At 41.9% G+C, this 26,541-nt stretch overlaps 1 protein-coding gene across 3 annotated transcripts in view; it reads left to right on the top strand.

The window, feature by feature from the left end:
- LOC115159181 (contactin-associated protein-like 4) overlaps nucleotides 1-26,541 on the top strand; it is a 187,202-nt gene that overhangs the window by 12,032 nt on the left and 148,629 nt on the right. For all 3 annotated transcript variants that reach the window (XM_029708648.1, XM_029708649.1, XM_029708650.1), the window contains exon 2: nucleotides 15,760-15,870. In XM_029708648.1, coding sequence (XP_029564508.1) covers nucleotides 15,760-15,870 — 111 coding nt within the window. The remainder of the gene's footprint in view (nucleotides 1-15,759; nucleotides 15,871-26,541) is intronic.

The following is a 26,541-nucleotide window of genomic DNA, read 5'->3' on the forward strand; positions in this document are numbered from 1 at the left end:
TAGAATAATAGTGAAGACATCAAAACTATGAAATAACACATATGGAATAATGTAGTAACCAAGAAAGTGTTAAACAAATCCAAATATATTTTATATTTGAGATTCTTCAAAGTAGCCACCCTTTGCCTTGATGACAGCTTTGCACACTCTTGGCATTCTCTCAACCAGCTTCATGAGGTAGTAACCTGGAATGCATTTCAATTAACAGGTGTGCCTTGTTAAAAGTACATTTGTGGAATTTCTTTCCTTCTTAATGTGTTTGACTCAATCCGTTGTGTTGTGACAAGGTAGGGATGTTATACATAAGATAGACCGATTTGGCTTTACTTTATTTAAGACATGAAGGTCAGTCAATTCGGAAATTTTCTAAAAGTTTGAACATTTCTTCAAGTGCAGTCGCAAAAACCATCAAGCGCTATGATGAAACTGGCTCTCATGAGGACCACCACAGGAAAGGAGGATAAGAGGGTAAGAGGATAAGTTCATTAGAGTTAACTGTCCCTCAGATTGCAACCCAAATAAAATTATTCAGAGAGTAACAGACATATCTCAACATCAACTGGTCAGAAGAGACCATGTGAATCAGGCCTTCATGGTCCAATTGCTGCAAGAAACCACTACTAAAGGACACCAATAATAAGAAGGGACTTGCTTGGGCCTAGAAACACAAGCAATTGACAATAGACTGGTGGAAATCTGCCCATTGGTTTGATGAGTCCAAATTTTAGATTTTTGGTTCCAACCACCATGTCTTTATGAGACGCAGAGTAGGTGAACGGATGATCTCCACATGTGTTTTTCCCACGTTAAGCATGGAGGAAGAGATGTGATGGTGTGGGGGTGCTTTGCTGATGACACTGACAGTGATTTATTTAGAATTGAAGGCACACTTAACCAGCATGGCTACCACAGCATTCTGCAGTGATACGCCATCCCATCTGGTTTGCGCTTAGTGGGCCTATAATTTGTTTTTCGACAGGACAATGACCCAAAACACACCTCCAGGCTGTGTACGGGCTATTTGACCAAGAAGGAGAGCGATGGAGTGCTGCATCAGATGACCTGGCCTCCACAATCACCCGACCTCAACCCAATTGAGTGAAAGAAAAGCAGTCAATAAATGCTCAGGATATGTGGGAACTTCAAAGACTGTTGGAAAAGCATTCCTCATGAAGCTGGTTGAGAGAATGCCAAGAGTGTGCAAAGCTGTCATCAAGGCAAAGGGTGGCTACTTTGAAGAATCTTGTTTAACACTTTTTTGGTTACTACATGATTCCGAATGTGTTATTTAATAGTTTTTTCTTTACTATTATTCTACAATGTAGAACATAGTACAAATATATATGAGAATTGAGGACCACCATCTGAGACAATGTCAAATAGGGAGTCCATGCATTCGGAAGACGTGCTGCACCATGAGCTGGGCCGTCTTCTTGCCTGAGGGTGACTTGGGGAGAGGGATGAAATGGGCGGATTTAGAGAACCTATCCACAACCGTCAGGATAGTGGTGTAGCCATTAGACGGAAGAAGCCCAGTTTTTCAAAATCCAGGGAAATATAGGACCAGGGGCGATGAGGAACAGGGATTGGCTGAAGGAGGCCAGACGGAGCTTGCTGCGGAGTCTTATTCTGGGCACACACGTGCATGCGGATATGTAATGCATTGACTGTTTTGTGTGATGGTATATGGTCGTCATTTATCCCTCTGAGGCTTCACCGCTGAAAGACCCCATCAGTGCCAGACCCGGGTTCAAATACTATTTGAAATCTTTCAAATACTACTGAGCATTTGCTTTAGCCTGCCTGGAGTGTCAAGAGGTCGGGGTTTGCAGTTTTCAATCTTTTCTATTGATTTTGTGGTCCCATGTGGCTCAGTTGGTAGAGCATGGTGTTTGCAACGCCAGGGTTGTGGGTTCGGTTGCCACGGGGGACCAGTATGGAAAAAAATGTATGAAATGTATGCATTCACTACTCTAAGTCGCTCTGGATAAGAGCATCTGCTAAATGACTAAAATGTAAATTCCATTGTAGCAGGAAGTGAGCTCAAAAATTGCACAGTTAAAGTATTTGAGGTATTTTAAATAGTATCTGAATCCATGCAGGTCTGCTCATTGTGTTTTGTTTAGTTGCTATCCCAGTGCTCCAGCCCTGCAGAAGGATTGTGGTGTCACAGTCGTGGGGGAGAAATTATATGTTTAAAGCAGTAGTGCTAATAGTTTAGTACAGTGGTCACCAAACTTTTGTCAAAATGCAAGCCGAGATCTACCACTCAGATCTTTTTTTAACATGACTTAAAAAAACGTAAGCCTATGCAACATTAACCAATTAGAAAGCAATGACGTTTGTGCAGTAGGCTATAGGCCCAATCACTACACTACAGTTGAAGTCTGAAGTTTACAAACACCTTAGCCAAATACATTTCAACTCAGTTTTTCACAATTCCTGACATTTAATCCTAGTAAAAATTCCCAGTCTTAGGTCAGTTAAGATCACCACTTTATTTTAAGAATGTGAAATGTCAGGATAATAGTAGAGAGAATGATTTATTTCAGCTTTTATTTCTTTCATCACATTCCCAGTGCATCAGAAGTTTACCTACTCAATTAGTATTTGGTAGCATTGCCTTTAAATTGTTTAACTTGGGTCAAACGTTTTGGGTAGCCTTCCACAAGCTTCCCACAATAAGTTGGGTGAATTGTGGCCCATTCCTCCTGACAGAGCTGGTGTAACTGAGTCAGGTTTGTTAGGCCTCCTTGCTCGCACACGCTTTTTCAGTTCTGCCCACACATTTTCTGTAGGATTGAGGTCAGGGCTTTGTGATGGCCACTCCAATACCTTCACTTTGTTGTCCTTAAGCCATTTGCCACAACTTTGAAAGTATGCTTGGGGTCATTCTCCATTTGGAAGACCCATTTGCCACCAATCTTTAACTTCCTGACTGATGTCTTGAGACGTTGCTTCAATATATCCACATCTTTTTCCTGCCTCATGAGGCCATCTATTTTGTGAAGTGCACCAGTCCCTCCTGCAATAAAGCACCCCCACAACATGATTCTGCCACCCCCATGCTTCACGGTTGGGATGGTGTTCTTCGACTTGCAAGCCTCCCCCTTTTTCCTCCAAACATAACGATGGTCATTATGACCAAACAGTTATATTTTTGTTTCATCAGACCAGAAGACATTTCTCCAAAAAGTACGATCTTTGTCCCCATGTGCAGTTGCAAACCGTAGTCTGGCTTTTTTATGGTGGTTTTGGAGCATAGTCTTCTTTCAGGTTATGTCGATATAGGACTTGTTTTTACTGTGGATTTAGACACTTTTGTACCTGTTTCCTCCAGCATCTTCACAAGGTCCTTTGCTGTTGTTCTGGGATTGATTTGCTTTTTTCGCACCAAAGTACGTTTATCTCTAGGAGACAGAACGCGTCTCCATCCTGAGCGGTATGATGGCTGTGTGGTCCCATGGTGTTCATACTGGCGTACTACTGTTTGTACAGATGAACGTGGTACCTTCAGATGTTTGGAAATTGCTCCCAAGGATGAACCAGACTTGTGGAGGTCTACAATTTTTTTTCTGAGGTCTTGGCTGATTTCATTTGATTTCCCCATGATGTCAAGCAAAGAGGCACTGAGTTTGAAGGTAGGACTTGAAATACATCCACAGGTACACCTCCAATTGACTCGAATGATGTCAATTAGCCTATCAGCTTCTAAAGCCATGACATCATTTTCTGGAATTTTCCAAGCTGTTTAAAGGCACAGTCAACTTAGTGTATGTAAACTTCCGACTTCAACTGTATGGTTGAATTGCACTGCCAGTGTTGTTCTTCTTAGGCCATTTTGAAATTATATATATAAAAAAAATGGTATATGATCACACTGGTAATAGATCATTTGTTGTATTACTTGTGAGGCACATCTAAGTGAGCATAATATTATGCCCAGGATGTGAGCAGAGCAACAGGCCCATCCCCCACCATTACACCCGCCCAATCCCCAACCTGTGACCTAAGAGGTATGTATCAGATGCTCAATATGCTCTGTTCACACCTACTGTGACGGTCTGGGCCCAAACCACACAAAAACAACACTCAATATTAAAAAAGACACAAGCCACTAATAATAACAACGCAGGCTTATCGGAACACTGCTTTACTCAGTCATTGAAGTGTGAGTGGAAGTATGGAGAAGGTGCATTTTATGGCGTATAAAAGTGTTGAAAAGTGTTGACAGTGCTGAATAACAACAAAAACATGAATGTACTCGTAAAAACAGCATCTCTTTGCTGTATTCGCTGAGTCTCTCGCTTGTCATGATTTAAAAAGTTTTGAAATCTCACAATATCAACTTTGCTGTGCATTCAAGGTTTCTTTCTACAGTCAACGGCTTGAGGAAACTGTGCACACACGGTGATCTGAGCTATCGGATTGACTAGCACTAGGCCTACAGGTGCACTTGATTTGCTCTCTGGGGCCTGCCGGGTAGGCAGAGTTCTACCTTCAGAGCATGAAATGCACTTTCCTTCCCGGCACAAGGGCCGCTGAACAGCACAAAACAAATAGAAATAAATAGGAATGCATGGCTTTATCGTTGTTTTTTTCACAGAAATGTTTGGTGATCGACTAGGAATGCCTTGGATCGACTGGTTGGTGACCACTGGTATAGTGTGTCCTGAGGAATAGACCTATACCTATCGCCGGGACCAGGGCTAGGTGGCTATAAAGCTGTCACTCTTTTATGTTCACTCTGGAGAAAGTAAACTGTCCACCCACACACCAGACCACAGCGCTGAGGATGGACATTGGAGGCTTATGTAAAATATAAGCCTCAGCGCTGTAGTGGGAGAATGATTACATATCACAAGACAGGTGTATCTTCATGTCTTCTTCATGTCCAAGCCAGGCCCGTTACAGAGGAGTAGAGGTGAAGGGAGGGCAGGACCCAGCTGGAATGGCACCCTATTTTCTTAATAGTGCACTACTTTTGGCCCGGACCTAGGGCACTAAAAGGAAAAGGGTGTCATCTGGGCCAAATCCTTAGTCTCCTGTTGCGGAGTTATAGAACTTCTTAGTTTCTTTTTGATTAGCCCTTCTTGGTAACTATTAGCAGGGGTGTGTATTCATTGATGCCAAGGGAAGGCAGGCTTCCCCAAAATATTGACCCCCAAATAATGTGCTATTTCATCTCTTTATGTTTCATAGTTTACCTTGAATTCGCAAGAGGCTTAATGTATCTCACAGGAGAAAGCATCCAAGCGAGCAAAACAGCGCCCCTCTGTCTCTCTATGTGTAGACCATCTATCTGATGCTGTCTGGTCCAAACGAGTATGACACTGTTGCTTCCTGTAGCATTGAAGGCAAGGGAAGCCAGCGAATATTTGGCCTCCCTTGATAAAAAAAAGTATAAAAAATATGCCAATCAGCATTGAGCTAAACTGAGCGAGCTCAACTGAATGTCCTGGCGCACCAAAGGAAGTGTCAAGCCAGCTTGCATTGTTGAATTGTTGTGTCTCGTTGTGTTGTTGTCCTCCGGTGTCTAGCTAGCTAGCCAGCAAAAATGATCCCTTTCCTAAATTAGCCATGGATGGAGATTTGGACTTGTGGTTTTACTTAATTATCCATACTGGCTAATGATTATAACGGCAATTCTGATCAAACCATTAATTCATACATTGTTGTACCCCTGGCCTGAAAGGATGGAAGTTCAATATTTAGCTAGATGTAGAAGGCTAATGTTAACTAGCTAACTTTGCCCATGAATCAAAGTTAGGCTAGCGTGCAAGCATTCTAGCCAGCTAGCCTAGGACAACAAAAAATAAAAGTGTACCATATGACAGAGTGATAGACCATTTCGTTAACATGAAAGAGAGGAGGATGGCATTGGCATTTCTCTACAAGTAGGGTGAGTCAACATCTTTTTCTACCTGCACGAACACGCACGCACGCACGCACACACACAGACAGAAATCAGAACCATGGACAGCCAGATCATATTTAGCTTACATTGATGGGACTCAATTGTTTTTGGTATCTTTTAGTTGTCAATGGATTAGACTAAGCAGAGGTGATTTGATGATGTTGAAGTGGAAATGGTGCTGGAATAGTGGAGGCAGCTCCTGTTTTCTTTGTGACTTGCGGTAACTCTGTGGTTCTAAATCAATAGTTTCTTAGTTGTCCAAAAATGTCGGAAAAAAGTACTTTCTTGACCATGCAACTGTTTGTTACATGCAATATGCTTTGTGGACCTCACTGGACAGAGGTTGCTATCCGGTTTTGTGATAAAACAAAGGTGTAGTTGAATTTATTCTTATTGTCTCGGCTGCAAGGCATATGAATTAACAGGTTATGTATTAACGGGGGGAGGGCTTAGCTTCCCCAGTGATTTTACCCACACACCGCTACTGACTATTAGTATAAGTGAAGTTACCTGAAGGATTTTTGCTGTAATCTTCATGAGCATGATAGCAAGGCAAAGTATTGCAGTCAGTGAATGTTCCTTAGTATGGCTGTCCTCTAATAATAAACGTGTTTGAACCCAATCACGTGAGTGACAGCCTTGCAGCTGCTGTCTGCTTGTCTCAACTCTGTGTCTGCGTGGTATTGTAAAGAGAGTTAAGACTGGCAGACTGACAGATTCAGGATAAAGAGTTTTTTAATCATCCTCCCTTTGATCGTAGCCTTCTCTGATTACCTTTATCTTGGCTGTGGTCAACCTTAGTGCTACAGTATGCTGTTATTGTAAAGTACAAATGATTGTTTTCATATAATTTCAAAGATGAAGATTGTTTGTTTGGTGAGCTGAGCATGATTTATCCATGGATGTGGATAGCTATTGTCAGCTATTGTTAACTATTGTCTTGCTGCATTGTTTAACTGGATAATTTTGGTGGAAGCTGAAGTTAGGAGGCGTCACAAGGATGCCAGGTGTGTTTTCTGAAGGCTACAGCGATGAGGATCAAACACCTCTCTCTTTGTGTTTGTTAGCGCATCAGTATACACACACACACACACATATACAGTTTGTTAGCGCAGTAGCAGAGCTTCAGCTTGCCATTTGATGGCTTCCAGAGAGGAAAGGGAGAGAGGGGTGGGGGGAGAGAGAGAGAGGGAGACAGAGAGACTGCTGGGAGAGGTATCTGACTGTGCAGCAGTAAATGAGAAGTTAGAGGAGAGCTAGCGAACATTCCTGTCTATTAGTGCCAGTAACAACAACATCAGAGAGAGAGAGAGAGCTCTATTTGCTTGCTCACAGTTAGACACTCTGATTATGCTTCTGTAGTCTAGTGCAGCTATCCTCCTGTGTGCGTGTGCTTGTGCGCGTAACTGCTGCAAAGCAAATGACCTCTGAAACAAAGCAGGGTTCCACTACAGATTGGAGAATTGGGGCTTGATAATGCCCCATTACAGGCTGCAGCTATCATAACCTCTCAATGATTGGATAGTTTTGCTCTGGAGAGCCAGATCTTGCTTTTGTGTAATAGCAGTCAATGACAGTTCACAGATCACACTACAAGGCAGTTTGCAGGCCCATTAGTACATTATTTAATGCTCACTCGCCACTATTTCTGCAGAGCCATCCTGTGCTCATGTAACAGTATTACTTCTGTCCCTCTCCTCGCCCCAACCTGGGCTTGAAACAGGGACCCTCTGCACACATTGACAACAGTCACCCTATAAGCATCGTTACTTATCACTCCACAAAAGCCACAGTCTTTGCAAAGCAAGGGCAACAACTACAGTACTTCAAGGTCTCAGAGTGAGTGATGTCACCGATTTAAACGCTACTAGCGCACACCGCTAACTAGCTAGCTAGCCGTTTCACACTGGTCACACTCACATGCTGCAAAGAAAGGTATGGTCACTCAGTTTTTTTTTCTTCAAAAGACTGGCACACAAATCGTTTTCAAAAGCCATAGACGGGACTAAAGTTGATTATCCATGTTTTTGACTGACTTGACTTTTGTGAACTTTTTCCCTTTGGAGAGCATAGGTCATTCACAAACTTCCTCCATCGGTTCCATATTCAGGCGTATTTTGTTAGAAATTAACTTCCGGCATTTTTTAGATGCACCAGTAGATGTGCAGAGTATCTTTTGGGGCCAATATGAAATATGAAAAACAAGGTCTAGTAAGTACATTTTATTATTTGGGACATTTCTTTCCCTGTGGAAGTTGGTTATGCATGTATTTCACTCTACAGAAGCTTCTAGCTGCTCTACTTCCTGTGGCAGTCAGTGCACATGTTATAGCATGTGTCCCGAATGGCACTCTCTTCCCTATATAGTGCACTACTTTTGACTAGAGCCTATAGGGAATAGGGTGCCATTTGAGATGCAAATACAGCTAACCACATTGTGCTAGCTGGCCACAAGCATAATCTGGCTCTCCCTCTCTCTGTCTGGCCAATTAATTCCCTGCCAGAGGAACAAGCTAATTTACTGAAGCACCCCTGAGAAGTCACTACATTCAGTTAACAAAGGGGTCTTGAAACATTTTTTGCCCAGGGACCCTCACCCAGGTAAATCAGCGACCCTGTATTTTTATTTTTTTAAGTACAAGACATCTTATCACCAGGTGAATGATAATGGCAAGGAGAATTAATCAACATTTGGTAGATAGTTTTTCATAATTTTTACCTCCCTATTTAATAACTGGAAGAGGAAGTGTTAACTCTAACATAGCCTATTAGCTAGAAATGTAACTCCTAACACATTTTTGTTAATAACTTTAGCTGGATAAACAAAGGTTAGCTGTCACACCCTGATCTGTTTCACCTGTCCTTGTTATTGTCTCCACCCCCTCCAGGTGTCGCTTGTTTTCCCCAGTGTATTTATCCCTGTATTTCCTGTCTATCTGTGACAGTTCGTCTTGTATGTCCAAGTCAACCAGCATTTTTTTCCGTTCTCCTGCTTTTGCTATTTCTCCTTTTTCTAGTCCTCCTGGTTTTGACCCTTGCCTGTTTCTGGACTCTGTACCCGCCTGCCCGACCATTCTGCCTGCCTGCCACTCTGTACCTCCTGGAATCTGATCTGGTTTTGACCTTTTGCCTGTCCACGACCATTCTCTTGCCTACCCCTTTGGATTAATAAACATCTAAGACTCCAACCATCTGCCTCCTGTGTCTGCATCTGGGTCTCGCCTTGAGTTATGATAGTTAGCCATGTGTTGGGAAAATGTATGTCCAAGTCAAGAAAGCTTAACAGCAGCCAGCGGCACTTGCAGCGATTGGCACTCACGGGTGCTTTTTCAAAGCCTATGTCAAGTACTCCAGTGAGTGTATTTAGCTCCAATTAGGGTAATTTGCTCAATATTAGGAGTTGAGAAATAAAATCATAAGAAGATATTCTCCTCCTTTCTACTGTTGGTGTGTATACTGAACAAAAATATAAACTTACAGTTCATATAAGAAAATCAATCAATTGAAATACATTTATTAGGCCCTAATCTATGGATTTCACAAGACTGGGAATACAGATGTGCATATGTTGGTCACAGATACCTTTAAAAAAAAGTACAGGTGTGGATCAGAAAACCACTCAGTATCTGGTGTGACCACCATTTGCCTCATGCAACGCGACACGTCTTTCGCATAGAGTTGATGAAGCTGTTAATTGTGGCCTGTGGAATGTTGGCCCACTCCTCTTCAATGGCTGTGCGAAGTTGCTGGATATTCACGGGACCTGGAACACACTGTCGTACGCGTCGATCCAGAGTATCCCAAACATTCTCAATGGGTGACACGTCTGGCGAGTATGCAGGCCATGGAAGAACTTCCATGGCTTACAGCTTCCAGGAATTTGTCTACAGAGCCTTGCGAGATGGGGCCGTAAAGGCGGCGGATGAATGGCACAACAACGGGCCTCAGGATCTCGTCATGGTATCTCTGTGCAGTCAAATTGCCATCGATAAAAGGCAATTGTTTGTTGTCCGTAGCTTATGCCTGCCCATACCATAACCCCACCACCACCATAAGGCACTCTGTTTGACAACTTTGACATCAGCGAACTGCTTGCACACACAACGCCGTACACTTGGTCTGCTGTTTTGAGGCTAGTTGAACATATTCTCTAAAACGACGTTGGAGGCGACTTAAGGTAGAGGAATGAACAGAAAATTATCTGGCAACAGCTCTGGTGGACATTCTTGCAGTCAGCATACCAATTTCACCCTCCCTCAAAACTTGAAACATCTGTGGCATTGTGGTGTGTGACAGAACTGCACATTTTAGAGTGGCCTTTTATTGTTCCCAGCACAAGGTGCACCTGTGTAATGATCATGCTGTTAATTGGCTTCTTCGTATGCCACACCTGTCAGGTGGATGGATTATCTTGGCAAAGGATAAATGCTCACTAACAGGGATGTTAAAAAAAGTTTGCAAAAATAAGCTTTTTGTGTATATGGAAAATTTATGGGATCTTTTATTTCAGCCCATGAAGCATGGGACAAGCACTTTACATATTGCGTTTATATTTTTGGTCAGTGTAATTCAAATTCATTTTCTGTTGTTGCTAGCGATATTTATAAAAACATTTGTGGAAAAATGTACTTTAAGAGAAATAAAAATAATAATTGCGGACCCCCTGCAGTAGGGGTCAGCGGACTCCAGGTTGAATATCCCTGAGATAGCACATTAGGTTGGGTGTGTAGTTACCGTTCTGCTCTTCAATCTGTCTGGAGACTGAGACTATAGGCCCCATGGGTCAAAATAGAGTGGAACCAAGTTGTACAGAATAGAACGGAAAAACAGAGTACTGCAGTTTAGTTTGAATTATTAGTGTTCCATGACATAGTTCCATTCCACAAACAAGCATTTTATTGGCCCTAATTAGGGTGTATGTCTGCTGAATGCATCATGGTCTGAATTGTTTTACATATCCAAAATACATACAGTGAATATGACTGAACTCTTGGAGTCGTGGGGTTCAGTCCAGTGCCTTGCCCAGGGTATGGTTTCTTATCCATACTGTATTTATATTTGTTGCTTGTGAAGGTGATGCATCATCTTCATCAGTAGTCACTCTCCACTTCCATCATCTGGACTGTGGGCAGATTGTTATTTCAGCAAAATGTGAAATGGGACACAGTAGATGGACAGTAGCCTGTCTCACTCTATCGGCTGGAGCTCCTGCCAAGGATCAGTCATTTATCAATACTGATTAAACACTTCTGGTGGGTTCTGAGGCCACTGACACTCCCTGAGAAGTACTCCTTTGAACGAGGTAATGACTGCATCCCAACTGGCACTCTGTTCCCTATACGACTTTTGACCAGCGCCCATAGCGCACCATATAGGGAATAGGCTGCCATATTGGGACGCACCCAATATCTAAGCTATAGTAGTATTATGTAGCGAAGCGTTATAGAGAATCCAGCTAATTATGACATATATTGTGTTTCTAAGACGAAATAAAACATTACCTTGGTGTTGAAGTGTTGTTTTGGGATAGAGCTAGCTGAAGGAATGAGGTGCAGTAGCTACAGTAAAGGCCTATTTTTGCGAAGGTGGCTCTAGCACAAGGAAAGGTGAGTTTTCCATCAAGGTTCAGTGGATGCGAACAACCAGATATTCAGCATTTACCTCCAATTTCTGCCTCCGCACAACGGATGTCTGTGCACGACTGATCAGAGTCAGTCAGAGACGTGGGTACCGGCACTGAAATGCCAAACTCAGAACGCCGATAAATGGCTCTTGTGTTTTCAAACGCTCTGCTCTTTCGGTCAAGTAGTTTTCAACGAGAACTCTCATTAGTGATTATCAACTTAGCTTTTGCTCCTCTGCTCTGTTTTTGGAGTGCACTTTCCCATTTCCCACTCTAAAACACTATAATTGAAAAGCTTTTCACACTGAACACTCAACAAACAACCCTAATCCTGTCATTGAGAGACAGAGGATGTAGTTTGGTCATGAGGAGAGTATGTGTGCACTACTGATAAGAGGTTCGGCAAGCTGGTTTTTATAGCATTATCTAGTTGAAATGTCATCATCTAAAATGCTATTTGGAGAACAGCAAAAACAAGCAAAACTTACCTCAGCCATTATCACATTGGTTGCTGTAGCTTCACACCTCAATCAATGTACAAATACGTAGACTATTAGCTGTACAATTAGCCGCTACACATTAACTCACATTAACTAAGCATCGGGTTTAAAAACTATCATTTAATAAGTACGTACATTAAGGTAAACAAATACGTTTGCTGTACAAAACTTTTTTTGTTGCCGTTTTATAGCTAATTTCCTGCGATTCTACATATTTGTGACCGACCAGCTCGAATCTGACTTATGTAACAACGTTTGAAATTGTGTTTTTTACATTGGATTAAAGTAGAGACCCAGAGCTAGAAAATGGTATATCATACACTACAGTTGATAAACTTGTAACCCAACTTTTCAGAAAATGCTCTTCTTCTTTGTCTACACATTGTTCACACCCTCTTAAGCCTTAGCCCCACCCATCTCTTTAAGGATTCACATGTGAGGCCATGTGCTAAACAGAGTGAGTACAGTAGTGTACTAAACAACCAGTTTTCAAGACTAAAGATTGATGTATACTACGTCTATCGACATGTCTGTATAGAGTTGTTGCAGTGACATCATTGTCGTTATGAAGAAGTATAAACACATAAACAACAGATTGCATAATAACAGCAGCCTGACGGTCCAAAATAGCATAACTGGTGTATTTGAACACCAATAAACTGTTTAAAAATGAATTTAGTATATGTCAATCTAGAAAACCAGGCAACTAAAAGCAACTTTCTAAACAATGTTTTGGTTTGTTTCTAGCTTGTTAGCTAGCTAGCTAACGTTAAGTCCAAACACACCAAGACAGTTGTGAAGAGGGCACGACAAAACCTATTCCCCCTCAGGAGACTGAAAAGATTTGGCATGGGTCCTCAGATCCTCAAAGGTTCTACAGCTGCATCGTCCAGAGCTGCCTGGTATGGCAACTGCTCGGCCTCCGACCACAAGGCACTACAGAGGGTAGTGCGTATGGCCCAGTACATCACTGGGGCCAAGCTTCCTGCCATCCAGGACCTTGTTACTTTACTGGTGCTCTTTAATTATTTGTTACTTTTATATCTTATTTTTTTAGGTATTTTTCTGAAAACTGCATTGTTGGTTAATAAGGGCTTGTAAGTAATCATTTCACTGTCAGGTTTTTACCTTACAGTACCTTTTTTTTTACCTTACAATACCTTTTGTATTCAGCGCATGTGACAAATACAATTTGATTTGATTTGACTCAGTTCCATTGATTCCATTCCACAATGAGCCCTTCCTCCTACCAGCCTCCTCTGGTGTATTCGCATGTGTATGTGCGTTTGCATGTGCCAGCCAGTTCACCCATGATTCAAGTCAGTATTCGATGTCCATCCATGTCTGAGGATGACGTGAGATGACATGGATACCAGCCACTAGGGGAAACAGTGAGCGGTGTTACTTTCAAGTAGGTTTCGGTTTTGCTACGCCACGCCGTTGTGGACGGGGATGGTGGATGTGCGTAAGCCTCTGCCTCTGATTCCAAAGTTTGCACGTGAATAATTAATATGTTGGATTCACGTCTCCTTCTCAACCAAATATCTGAGTTAAAGAAAAGGACTAAATCAAACCATACTTTAAATGCACTTTAAATAAAGTTTGATTAGATTTTGTCCTATTCTTTAACTTAGACATGAATCCAACATATATATCCTTAATTTGTAGGAAAAAATGGAATTTAAACCAGACTAAGTCAGTAGCACAAAAGACACATCTCCTTCAAATGTTGATATTTTGTAGCTTTGACAATCAAACACAATTCAATATCACTTTTGCAATATAGCAAATAACCTTTTAACTTGTCGACAAGTTAACAAATTATATGTTGGATTCAGGTCTCCAATTGAACCAAAAATAAAAATGAAATAAATCGGGTTTATTTGTTTATTTGGATCCCCATTAGCTTTAGCAGAAGCACTGGCTGCTCTTCCTGGGGTACACCAAAAACACAAAACATGACAAGTAACAAAACATTGATAGACTGATAGACAAGGACAGTCACACAAATATAAAATACAAATAATACAACAAAAAAATTGTGTATGTTTGTGTCTCTGTGTGTTTGTGTCCCTTCACAGTCCCCGCCGTTCCATGAGATGTAGTTTAATTTGTTTTTTAAGGTAAAGAGAAGCAGTTAATCGCCTGTCAATCCTCAACCAGGAAAGACTGGCATTCACGTTGTTGATGTTGTTCTGTATGTGCTGTAAAGGTCAGGGCGTGCTGCTTTGTTTTGATGCAGCTGCTTCTTTGCTAGGTCTTCCTTTGCTGCACTTGACCATATTACCGGACAGTAATCAAGATGGGACAAGACCAGAGACAGAGCCTGAACAACTAGTGCAGTTGTCAAAAACGCAGAACATCTTTTTATAACAGACATACCTCTCCCCATCTTCACAACAACTTTGCCAATATGACTTGACCATGATAATTGACCATCCAATGTTATACCTAGGAGTTTAACTCAAAGGTCACACCCTTTATGCACAACTCCAGGTTAAGCCAGTGGATCATTAGATACATCTCCTTTAAATGCTGATATCTGGTTGTCAACCAAACACTATTTAATATTACTTATCTAATACAGTAAATAGCCTAAAGTTAAGGCTATCTTTCAAACAAATGTAAAAGTATTTATTCAACCTTAACATGAGAAACACATCCATGGCCACATGTTGAGGTTACTTTAAGTATACTGTAAATGTCTTCTTATGTAATCATAGAAAGTGTGCATGTTCGAGATAGCATGCAAAGTTCGCAGGTCTTTTGAGATCTTCACAATTGCTATAATAATCTGTACAGAATTTCGAACAACGTTGATCACTTGCACTATGTACTTTAATTTAATCTCAACTGCAATCCAGTTTTTTTGTTGTTGTGCTATTAGATGAAGCACAATGATAACACATTTAGTTGTTGTATAAATCCAACATATCTGGCATTGTATTCCCATTTGAACTTGTGCTTTTAAATGGTTGAAAGTGCAGTGATGGCACATTTATATGAAAACTAAGGGCTCGATTCAATCCGTATCACCAAAGTTCAGCGCTATAGCGCGATTGAAATTTAAAGGCAACGTTCCCACATTTGTGGAGACCGCATTCATTGCAAACACTACATATGTCAGCTCAATCGGAAATTACCTTTACATTTCAAGCGAGCTATAGCGCAGAATTTTGGCGAATCGAGCCCTAAATCCCAAATCAGACATTGTTTTCCCATTGGAATTTGCTTGTGCTTTTAGATCGTTGAAAGCATAATGATAACACATTGAGAATTCAACAAACATCTGGCTGTCTTTTTGAGTGCTTGAATAAAGGTTGAAATCTCATTGATCAACATCTCAAACAAATATTACCCACGTTTCCACATTGAAATGACGTGGTGTGACCAGTGAGACGGTACTCATGCACACATTTGTGAAGGTGTCGGAACATAACAATGTGATCTGCACTCTAGCGATTTTAGTTATTATTAGCATATTTGCATCCTGTGACATCACTTCAATGGTGTCATTGGTGCATAGTATTGCTGCTGACAGAGAGCAGTAACAGCGTGTTAAGTGGTGGTTGACATGGTGATCAAATTGTGATGTTTTAGACTACATCTCTGAATAATTTGGAAATACTGCACTAATAATAACGTTACTAATAGTTCAGAGATCACCTGTGATTGTAAAGCCTAACCCTGTCCTTTGTGTTTTCCTGTTTGCTTGACAGACAGCTGTGATGGCCCACTGGTGTCCAGCCTGCCCCAGTCCTCCTTCAGAAGCTCATCACAGTTATCCAACAGCCATGGACCCGGCTTTGCCAAAGTCAACAGGAGAGATGGTGAGTACTGGACTTTTGACACATTTGCCTGATATGGACACTGTATTGATTGTAGGATTCCTTAGTATCTCCACTGTTATTTCGAGCCTGTATTCCGGCCGTACACAGTGGGCTGCTGTGTTGTGGTGCTCAGATGCTCATTGTGGAGAGGGAGAGAGAGGGTTGGATTCCCCACAGGACTGTGCATAGAGAACATCAAAGGCAGGTTTCGTTTCAGCAGCAGCAGTAGCGCAGGAACCAGATCCCTTTTTTTTTCTTCGTTTTTTACTGAATTCCCTTGCTGGTGACTTCAGTTTGAGAAAGGAAGGAGAGAGAGAGACAGAGAGCTGCTGTTACCTCATCCCCAGCGGGTCGCCTACAGTAGGTAGATATTGGAATACTATATTACAAGCCCCAGTGCAAGGTCGCCCTTCTTTACCTTCGCAATGCATCTGAATTCATCCAGAAACAAATTCAAAAGGGGATTGGTTGGTTTGTTGGTTGGTTTGTATGCTGAATGCTGATAGAACGGTATCCTTGCATTGCTTAGAGGGGAAAATGCTATCACGGTGGTTCTTTATATGAATGATTTAAAACTGGTAGGGTTAATCTATTTTGTGTTTTATCCAACCTTGAAAGCAGAAACTCAGATGGGAATAGGAGGGATTTTTAGCAGCCATATTACAGGATCTGTGCACATGATTTTCTTCGACTGTGAGACCAAAGCAATCTAAGCTTGTTGGATGCTTCTTCCAAGCTGTCTTTGATGGCTGTAGCAGTAAGCACACTGTTGGTTTTTCCCTATTCCCATCTGAGTTGATCTGAGTGAAGTGGATCAATAGGTGTCTAAAACTGTCTATGGTATTATCAGTTTGGTATACTGTATGTCTCTGTGTTTGACCATGATGAAGTTGTATCAGTCAGGTTAACCGTTTTCTTTTTATATCAGATAATATATGCACCAGAGCAAAGCTGGATCAAATTACTATATGTTGCTACACAATAAAACAGGTGGTTCCGTGCCAAATAAGGTTCTATAAGAGCTATGCTCATACAGTTTTAAATGGAACCTTTATGGTTCTATAAAGAACCCTTTCCTTATCCCCTTAAAAACGTCTTGCAGATCAGTGGGACGGTAGCGTCCCACCTGGCCAACATCCGGTGAAATGGCAGAGCGCCAAATTCAAATTAAATTACTATAAATATTAAACTTTCATGAAATCACAAGTGCAATACATCAAAATAAAGCTTAACTTGTTGTTAATCCAGCCAAGGTGTCAGATTTCAAAAAGGCTTTACAACCTAAGGAAACCATGCGATTATCTGAGGACAGCGTCTAGCACACAAATGCATAAAAAAATCATTTACAGCCAGGGAGTTGCGACACGAAAGTCAGAAATAGCCATATAATATATGCCTTACCTTTGAAGATCTTCTTCTGTTGGTACGCCAAAATGTCCCAGAAACATCACAAATGGTCCTTTTGTTCGATAATGTCCTTCTTTATGTCCCAAAAATGTCCATTTATTTGGCGCGTTTGATTCAGAAATACACCGGTTTCAACTCGCCCAACATGCCCAACATGCCTACAAAGTTACCTGTAAACTTGGTCCAAACATTTCAAACAACGTTCCAAATCCTTCCTCGGGTATCCTAAAATGTAAATAATCTATAAAATTTAAGATGGGATAATCTGTTTTCAATACCGAAGAAAAATACCACGGAGGGCGCTCCTGTGTACACGCAATAAAAGACTTCAGCCCTTCACAGTGACACGAACAATTTACAGCCGTACTTCTTCATTCCTCAAAAGAAAAACATCAACCAATTTCTAAAGACTGTTGACATCTAGTGGAAGCCATATGAACTGCAACCTGGGCCCTTTATAAATCAGGATTCCCAATGAAACCTAGTGGAAAACACAATGAGCTCAAAAAAACGTTTCCCTGGATTGATTGTGCTCGGGGTTTTGCCTGCCAAATCAGTTCTGTTATACTCACAGACATTATTCTAACAGTTTTAGAAACTTCAGAGTGTTTTCTATCCAAATCTACTAATTGCATGCATATCCTAGCTTCTGGGCCTGAGAAACAGGCAGTTTACTTTGGGCATGCTTTTCATCCGGACATGAAAATACCACCCCCTATCCCGAAGAAGTTTTAAGGATCTGACCTTTTTTTCAATTTTTGCCTAAAATGACATACCCAAATCTAACTGCCTGGAGCTCAGGATCTGAAGCAAGGATATGCATATTCTTGATAACACTTTGAAGTTTGTGGAAATGTGAAAGTAATGTAGGAGAATATAACACATTAGATCTGGTAAAAGATAATACAATGAAAAAAACATGCGTTCTTTTGTGTTTTTTTTGTACCATCTTTGAAATGCAAGAGAAAGGCCATAATGTATTATTCTAGCAAAGGCACAATTTAGGTTTTGGCCACTCGATGGCAGCAGTGTATTTGCATAGTTTTAGATTGATCCAATGAACAATCACATATCTTTTCAAAAGGCACATTTGGGCAAAAGACTATACAAATGTGCCTTTATTTATTTAACCAGGCAAGTCAGTTAAGAAGAAATTCTTATTTACAATGACGGCCTACCAAAAGGCAAAAGGTCTACTGCGGTGACAGGGGCTGGGATTAACAAAAGAGACAACACAACACTACATAAAGAGAGACCTAAGATAACAACATAGCAAGGCAGCAACACAACATGACAACAGCATGGTAGTAACACAACATGATAGCAGCACAAAACATGGTACAAACATTATTAGGCACAGACAACAGCACAAAGGGCAAGAAGGTAGAGACAACAATACATCACGCAAAGCAGCCACAACTGTCAGTAAGAGTGTCATGATTGAGTCTTTGAATGAAGAGATTGATATAAAACTGTCCAGTTTGAGTGTTTGTTGCAGCTCGTTCCAGTTGCTAGCTGCAGCAAACTGAAAAGACGAGCAACCCAGGGATGTGTGTGCTTTGGGGATCTTTAAAGACACTTGCTCCCTTCGGTCTCAACATAGACTTTGATCTGAAGCCATTCTTGTGATTATTGTGATTTTGCCATTGTAATTGTTTGTTAGATACTTTTTAGACTACAAATGCTATGATCATATGTTATCCATTTGTTTGTCTTTTTGTATGTTCCTTGTATACCATTTTTTTAATATTTCAGTTAACCAATGATATTAGGCCATACTTGGCCATGATTACAAACACCTGTGTGTCTCTTGACACTATATAAATGACTCATCTCTCAGTGTTTGTGATGATACCCTGATGAAGACAGCTTAGCTGTCGAAACGTTGGTTATTAAAATTTTTGCATCTGAGCTCTTAGAGTGTGCGGCTTTCCTTTATTTTCTAGTGTTCTGCTCCGCTAGCCAGCACCTCGCCTTTATAGGTGTGCGTTTCTTTTTTCTAGATTGCTTTGGGGATCTTTAACAGAATGTTAGTGGCAGAACGGATGTTGTATGTGGACGATGAGGGCCGCAGTAGATATCTCAGATGGGGGAGTGAGGCCTAAGAGGGTTTTATAAATAAGCATTAACCAGTGGGTCTTGCGACGGGTATACAGAGATGACCAGTTTACAGAGGAGTATAGAGTGCAGCGATGTGTCCTATAAGGAGCATTGGTGGCAAATCTGATGGCCGAATGGTAAAGAACATCTAGCCTCTCGAGAGCACCCTTACCTGCGATCTATAAATGATGTCTCTGTAATCTAGCATGGGTAGGATGGTCATCTAAATCAGGGTTAGTTTGGCAGCTAGGGTGAAAGAGGAGCGATTACGATAGAGAAAACCAAGTCTAGATTTAACTTTAGCCTGCAGCTTTGATATGTGCTGAGAGAAGGACAGTGTACCGTCTAGCCATACATAAGTACTTGTATGAGGTGACTACCTCAAGCTCTAAACTCTAAGAGGTAGTAATCACACCTGTGGGGAGAGGGGCATTCTTCTTACCAAACCACATGACCTTTGTTTTGGAGGTGTTCAGAACAAGGTTAAGGGTAGAGAAAGCTTGTTGGACACTAAGAAAGCTTTGTTGTAGACATTTAACACAAAATCCGAGGATTGACTATTTGGTTTATTAATACATTTAAATTCATAATTTTGCACTCTCCTCAAACAATAGCATGGTATTCTTTCACTGTAATAGCTACTGTAAATTGGACAGTGCAGTTAGATTAACAAGAATTTAAGCTTTCTGCCCATATCAGATGTGTCTATGTCCTGGGAAATGTTCATTTTACTTACTCAGGCTAATCACATTAGCTTAACTATCCCATGGGGGGGGATGCTGGACAGCGATCCTGTAGAGGTTTTAAGAACTATTAAAAAAAAAGCTCTGCTATGGTTACAACCCGTTTTGGTGCTGTTTAGAACCCTTAATGGTTCTTTATAGAACCTTAATGGATAATGGTTCTATAAATAACCTTTCACAGTCTCAAAGGTTCTAGAAATAACTCGCTGGGTGTATTATGTTTCAGGTAAGTTCCAAGTGCAGATTGTGTAGAAGTAACAATGTTCATTGTAACAACGGGCAGGCAAACGACAGGTCAAGGCAGGCAGGGGTCGATAATCCAGAGTAGTGGGCCAAGGTACAGGACGGCAGACAAGCCCAGGGGTCAGGTCAGGCAGAGGTCGGCAATCCAAAGTAGGGGCAAAGGTACAGGACGGCAGGCAGAGTGGTCAGGCAGGCGGGCTCGGAGTCAGGACAGGCGAGGGTCCAAACCAGGAGGGTGAGAAAAGAGAGACTGGAAAAAGCAGGCGCTGGGACACAAACCGCTGGTAGGCTTGAACAAACAAGACGAACTGGCACAGACAGACAGAAAACACAGGTATAAATAACCAGAGTATCAGTGGGGAAGATGGGCGACACCTGGAGGGGGGTGGAGACAAGCACAAGGACAGGTGAAACAGATCAGGGCGTGACAGGGTGAACATTTCTCCCTTTCATGTAACCACATGGCAGTGGTTACATGGTTGTTTACTTGGTTGCCCCTCAACAACCACTCTTCTATTTGACCTTTGACCACTTTTTAAAGTCACACTCTGTTCTTTATGTGACTGGAGGAGGATCTAACATGGCATCACAAAGGATTGAAACAGTGATGTTAGTTACAAAATGCACTAGATGACAATATCCCAGTTGTTCTAAGAAGAAATCAATTAATCAATGAATGGATTCATCTAATTTACATCTCTGCCTGGAAAATGTAACACTCAGCATCCTCTAGCGTTTCTCAGAGGATATTCACATTACTGATTCAATTTGCTGACTAAATGTACAGTGGTAACTGTCAAAAGCTTCATAATTTTGCCCTCTGTTCAGTTCTACTGGTATACCATCTTCTCACCAGGCTTGTTTATTATTAAGAATGGTCTTTTGTGATCTGACAACTAAGTTGATTGAAATAGTGAATGAAATACTTCCATTCACCAGTTATAATCAGAGAATAGCAACATGAGCACAGTGGTGATAGGATTGCATACAGTATATAGTTTGTAAGGTCATTGTGTAAGAACATATCAAAATGGCCTATTGTCTGATCCATGCAAATTATATTGTTTGTCCTCAGACTGTCCTCAGAGTCGATTGGTTGGTTCCCCTCTCTAGTCAATAATATAATATAAAAATACATTTAATTTAGCAGACGCTTGTATTCAAAGCGACTTCCTGTCATGCGTGCCTACATTTTACATAAGGGTGGTCCAGGAATCGAACGCATGAGGTAGAGCCTCATGCTCTACCATCTGAGCTTCAAATTAGAATTAGAATGCTATTCAGGCCCACCATTTTGCACTTTCACTTACACACACCAACCCACCAACTATTCTACACATGCTGTGATCCGATATGTGCCATGTCCGTGCAATCCAAGGTTGTGTAGAAACATGAAAAACCCATTGAGATCCAGTCAGGATCAGATCTGGTTAAACACCCTCCCTAGGGGGACAAGAACACATTATGGCAGGCCAGGTTTTGATCTCCCTCTGACTTTTATTTTCTCTCTGTCACGCTCTCGTTCTCTCCTCCAATAAAACATAATTAGTTTACTTAGTTCAACCCAGTTTCTCTCTCGTTTTCCTCCCCCTCTCCCTATCTCTCTCCCTCTTTCCTTTTCTCTCTATCTATCCCTCCCGCCCTCTGCCCTTTCTCTCATTACCTTTCCATTCCCTCCCTCCTCTTCTCTCTTTCATACCTCTTCTGCTCTCTCTCCCTTTCCCCCTTCTGTCTTTCTAATAACTTCTCTCTCTCCTTTTCCCTTTCTCATTCCCTCCCTCTCATCATCACTGCCCTGTCCCCTTGAATACAGAAACTGTGTTTAATTCTAATTATGAGTTACTCTGTCTCCAGTTTAAAGGGAAACTTCATCACGAGACACTATTTGGGGTGTTTTTCCAGTCTCCCTACATAGTTATGACTGACGAGAGCTGTTTCAAACATAATTATGTACCATAGAGGTATTTTTTTTATTTTTGTGGTGGGAGACTGAAAAATGAATGGAGTCATGTTTTGTAGCAATTATTGTGGACTTTGTGTTTCACCAATTGCACGATCACGCTAGAAGTGAGCAGATATGGTTGTCCTTGTTAAATAGAACCATTGGACAATAGAGCCATGGTTGTCCTTGTTCAATAGAGTCATTGCTATCTGCCACGACATTGCAACGTATCTAGGTTGACTTATTTTCCCAGGCCTTGTAAAGACTACAGTCTGACCGGAGTCCAACTTCCTTTTCCAATTGTGTTCCCACCCTCGAAGGCAGGCATATCAAAACGGGGTCGGTATTAGTTTCACAGGTTCACGGGAGCTATGTTATCATGCACTGTCTCTCCGAGATTGCTAAAAAATTACAATGGCTGCTAATGATTCCTCTTTCCAAGAAGAGCTGGACGACGAAACCGTATGTCCCATACAGCCCTATTCATTTCAGCCCGGAATACACTGAAGAGGACTTGAGACAGCGAGAACAAGACTAGCGAGACCAGCAAGCAGCGATGGGGAGCCATGGTCAGACTCCGAATAGTGCTGCCTATGCGGATGCTGTGCAGCCATGCCGACAGATGAGAAATGTCTGTGCTGCAACAAATTCAATCACGAACAGTTCTTACTGGAGAGGGTCAGTGCAGACCCCATGGATCGTGTGTGTGTGACAGAACATCAAAGTTTTGACGCACATATGGATAGAGGGGTGCTGGAGACATTATTCAGAACCTCCAAGAACAACTGTCAGAGGCAGCCTAGACCAGCTGGACCAGGAAGGCAAATGACAAATGAGCAAGTTATTTTGCTGGCGGTAGCTAGCTAGCATTATAAGCTCTCTTTTTACACAAGGCAGTGTTGTTCAATACAGTATAATTTTGTGATCGATTCGGACTTAACGGGGCTTGCTAGTACCACTAAAGGCCAAGCTAGTTAGCTTTGTTTGCTATACCCAAAATGTACTGTAGCCTAAAGTTATGTACTGTAGCCTGAAGTTATAGCTAGCCACAGTGCATCTCATTACGAGCAAAACTGAAGAACTGTTTTGATGATGGTAACGAAGACTAAAGGAATAACTTTGGGTTTATGGCTCATTCCACTGGGCACAAACTGATTGAATCAAAGTTGTTTCCACGTAATCTATTAAATTACGTGGAATAGATGTTGAATTGAAGTCTGTGCCCAGTGGGATATTAGTCTTTGAGTATCAATACCTGTGTGGTGTTGGGGCCATTCAAGCAATTTGTCTCAAGAGGAGATGTGAAAGGTTCCATACCAAACAACTCCCCTTGTATCAAAGTGAATGCACCTCACTGCACCCACCAAACACACCATATGCAAGTATTCCTTTTGTAGAACCGTAGTATTTATTATAGGCATTAGCAGTATATTTTTTATCAATGTCAAACATTGCCATAACTGTTCCTACATACTGCTGTGTAAACTTACCTCTGTGAGTAAGATAGCTAGTTACTTCCAAATCCATTTCATGAAAACCACGATGAATTGATCCAGAAGTTGAAGTCAACACTTTATTGCTTTCTGATGCAGCTGGAATCATTTAGTCACTTGTCACGAGACGAGAAGCAAGTACAAGGAGTGAATATTTAATAAATACCCGACATGAAACAAAACAAAAACAGCGTCTGGACAGGGGGAACAAAAACAACATTAATGCTGACACAGAGATGAAACTGAGGAATAGACAGATATAGGGGAGGCAATCAATAAGTGATGGAGTCGAGGTGAGTCCAATGAAGCGCTGATGCGCGTAAAGATGGTGACAGGTGACAAGTATCTGTCTATTCCTCAGTTTCATCTCCGTGTCAGCATTAATGTCGTTTTTGTTCCCTCTGTCCAGACGCTGTCCTTGTTTTGTTTCTTGACGGTTATTTATTAAATATTCAGACCCTGTACTTGCTTCTCAACACCCAGCATCTGTCCTTACAGTAGCATAGTATAAAATGCCCAGTATGATGGGCCGCCTGGTGCGCTTGAGCGCCAGAGAGGGGGAGCGGGAGCAGGCGTGACAGAATTTCCCCCCCCCCCCCTTAGGGGCACCACCCGGCATCCCACCTGGGCGAACCTGACGGGGCGGCCGAGGCGTGGGAGCTCGACGAGCCGGCCGAGGCGTGGGAGCCTGACGAGCTGGCCGATGCAAGAAAACCTCTCAAGCCAGCTAAAGCATGGAAGCCTAGCGAGCCAGCTGAGACACCCCCGGTTCCTTCGGCAGTGGCACCCGGACCCAACGTCACCAACAAAAAACAAAAAAACTCCCTGATGCTTCAAATTGGGGTATCAGCATTCTGTAAGGACAGACACTGGAAGGCGAGAAGCAAGTACAGGGAGTGAATATTTAATAAATAACAAAAGAACAGCAGACAGGGGGAACAATATGACAATGCTGACATGGGGAGGAAACTGAGGAATAGACAGATATAGGGGAGGCAATCAATAAGTGATGGAGTCCAGATGAGTCCAATGATACGCTGATACGCGCGTAACAATGGTGACAGGTGTACGGATTGATGGGCCGACCGGCGCTCTTGAGCGCCAGAGAGGGGGAGCGGGCGCAGGCATGACACCTACAACATCAGTCTAACTGAATGTGGATATTATGTTGGCTGAATGTTTTAGGCAGGGTCCTGAATGTTCTTCAGCTGGTCTGGCAGAACTTCATGAGCTCCATGACCTTGGACTCATAGACTATACACTTTGGCTCTTGCCAGCATTGTGCAGTCAAAGGTGATTTAGACTAGTTCCTGGTGCTGCAGATGTTGATGGGATTGGACTCTGTAAATAGAACACATAGGCCAGTCACTTGCAGTAGTTCTCTAGCTAACAGTTAGATAGGGTCCGGCAGGCTGTAGCTAACGAAACCTAATGTAGCTATCGTTAGCTTGCAAAGTAACCAATGAAATGTTACCTCAGCAGCCTGCGTTTGCTTGAAGTTTTTACATCCAGGTACTGAACACCATACCATGAATAAACTTTACAGTTGTTAAATAGTTATTCGCAAGCTGATGTTCTATGAACGAGTGGCTGGTCCAGTAAGTAACATTAGCTACCTGTTGACTCTCATTCTCAACTGGAACTATCTCGACTGGGGTGGTACAACATCCTGAAATCACTATGAATTCTGGATATTGTGGTTTGCTTTCAAGCAGGAAATGATGGTCCATTTCTACCGGAAATTTAGATGTTAATAATATATTAATGGAGATATACAGTGTGGAAGAAATTCGGACAACTTCAGTTCATGCCCTCGCCAAATATCCCCTCGCCAGGTAATCACTTTCTAAAAAGATCAAATTAGATTTTAAAGTGAAATTAAAATCCATTCATTGAAATTAACTCTATGAAGAACTATTGGCTAATCACATATTGATCTATTTCCCACTCCTGTTTCATGGTCTGATTGGTCTCTCCATGTATTTGGTCTGGTGAACATTTACCTTAACTGGCAGCTCAGCCAGATGCCAGCTTGGAAAGTCCTATCAGCGTTGCATTGGCCTAATTATGTTGCAATTAAACCTCCCTAATTCCGCCCTGTGTTTTCCCTCTGACGATCTGCCATGCTATTCATATGGCCATTATTGGAGGGTTTATGTCACCCAAGACCCCGCACCCTAAACGGCTCTCTATTTCTCATTAATTTGCTAGCAGGTGGAAAAACAGTACATTATTGATGAGAGAGTCGCCCGTTCATTAGACACGCATCTGTTCTTCGCTAAAAAGCTGGTACAACTTGCCAAAGTCATGTCGGCCATGATTTCCCTATCTCTTCTCTTACAGAGAGAGAGCGCAGCACAGACCAGGCCTGAAATAGGTTCTTAACAGAGCTATGTGCATACCAAATGGTATCCTACTCCCTATACAGTGCACTACTCCATATACAGTTCACCATAGGGCTCTGGTCAAAAGTAGTGCGCTATGTAGGGAATAGGGTGCTGCCCATGTTGCTGAGTATCAGAAGTGTCCGGTGCGAGACAGGCAGGTTGAGGTTACCATGGTCAGAGTTGTACAGAAGGTGTTGTATGCTTAGGCAGTGAAGAAAGTAGAGGATGGGTCAAGGGTGAGGGATCCTAAGAGGTTCCCGGTGAGTAGTATAAGTCTTTTGCCAGTACAAAGTGATAGGCCTACGAATGAAATGTGCTTCAGTAAGATTGGCTTTTTAGCATTCAATGCCATGGTT

This window comes from Salmo trutta, chromosome 23, assembly GCF_901001165.1.
Source record: "Salmo trutta chromosome 23, fSalTru1.1, whole genome shotgun sequence".
Taxonomy (NCBI): Eukaryota; Metazoa; Chordata; class Actinopteri; order Salmoniformes; family Salmonidae; genus Salmo; species Salmo trutta.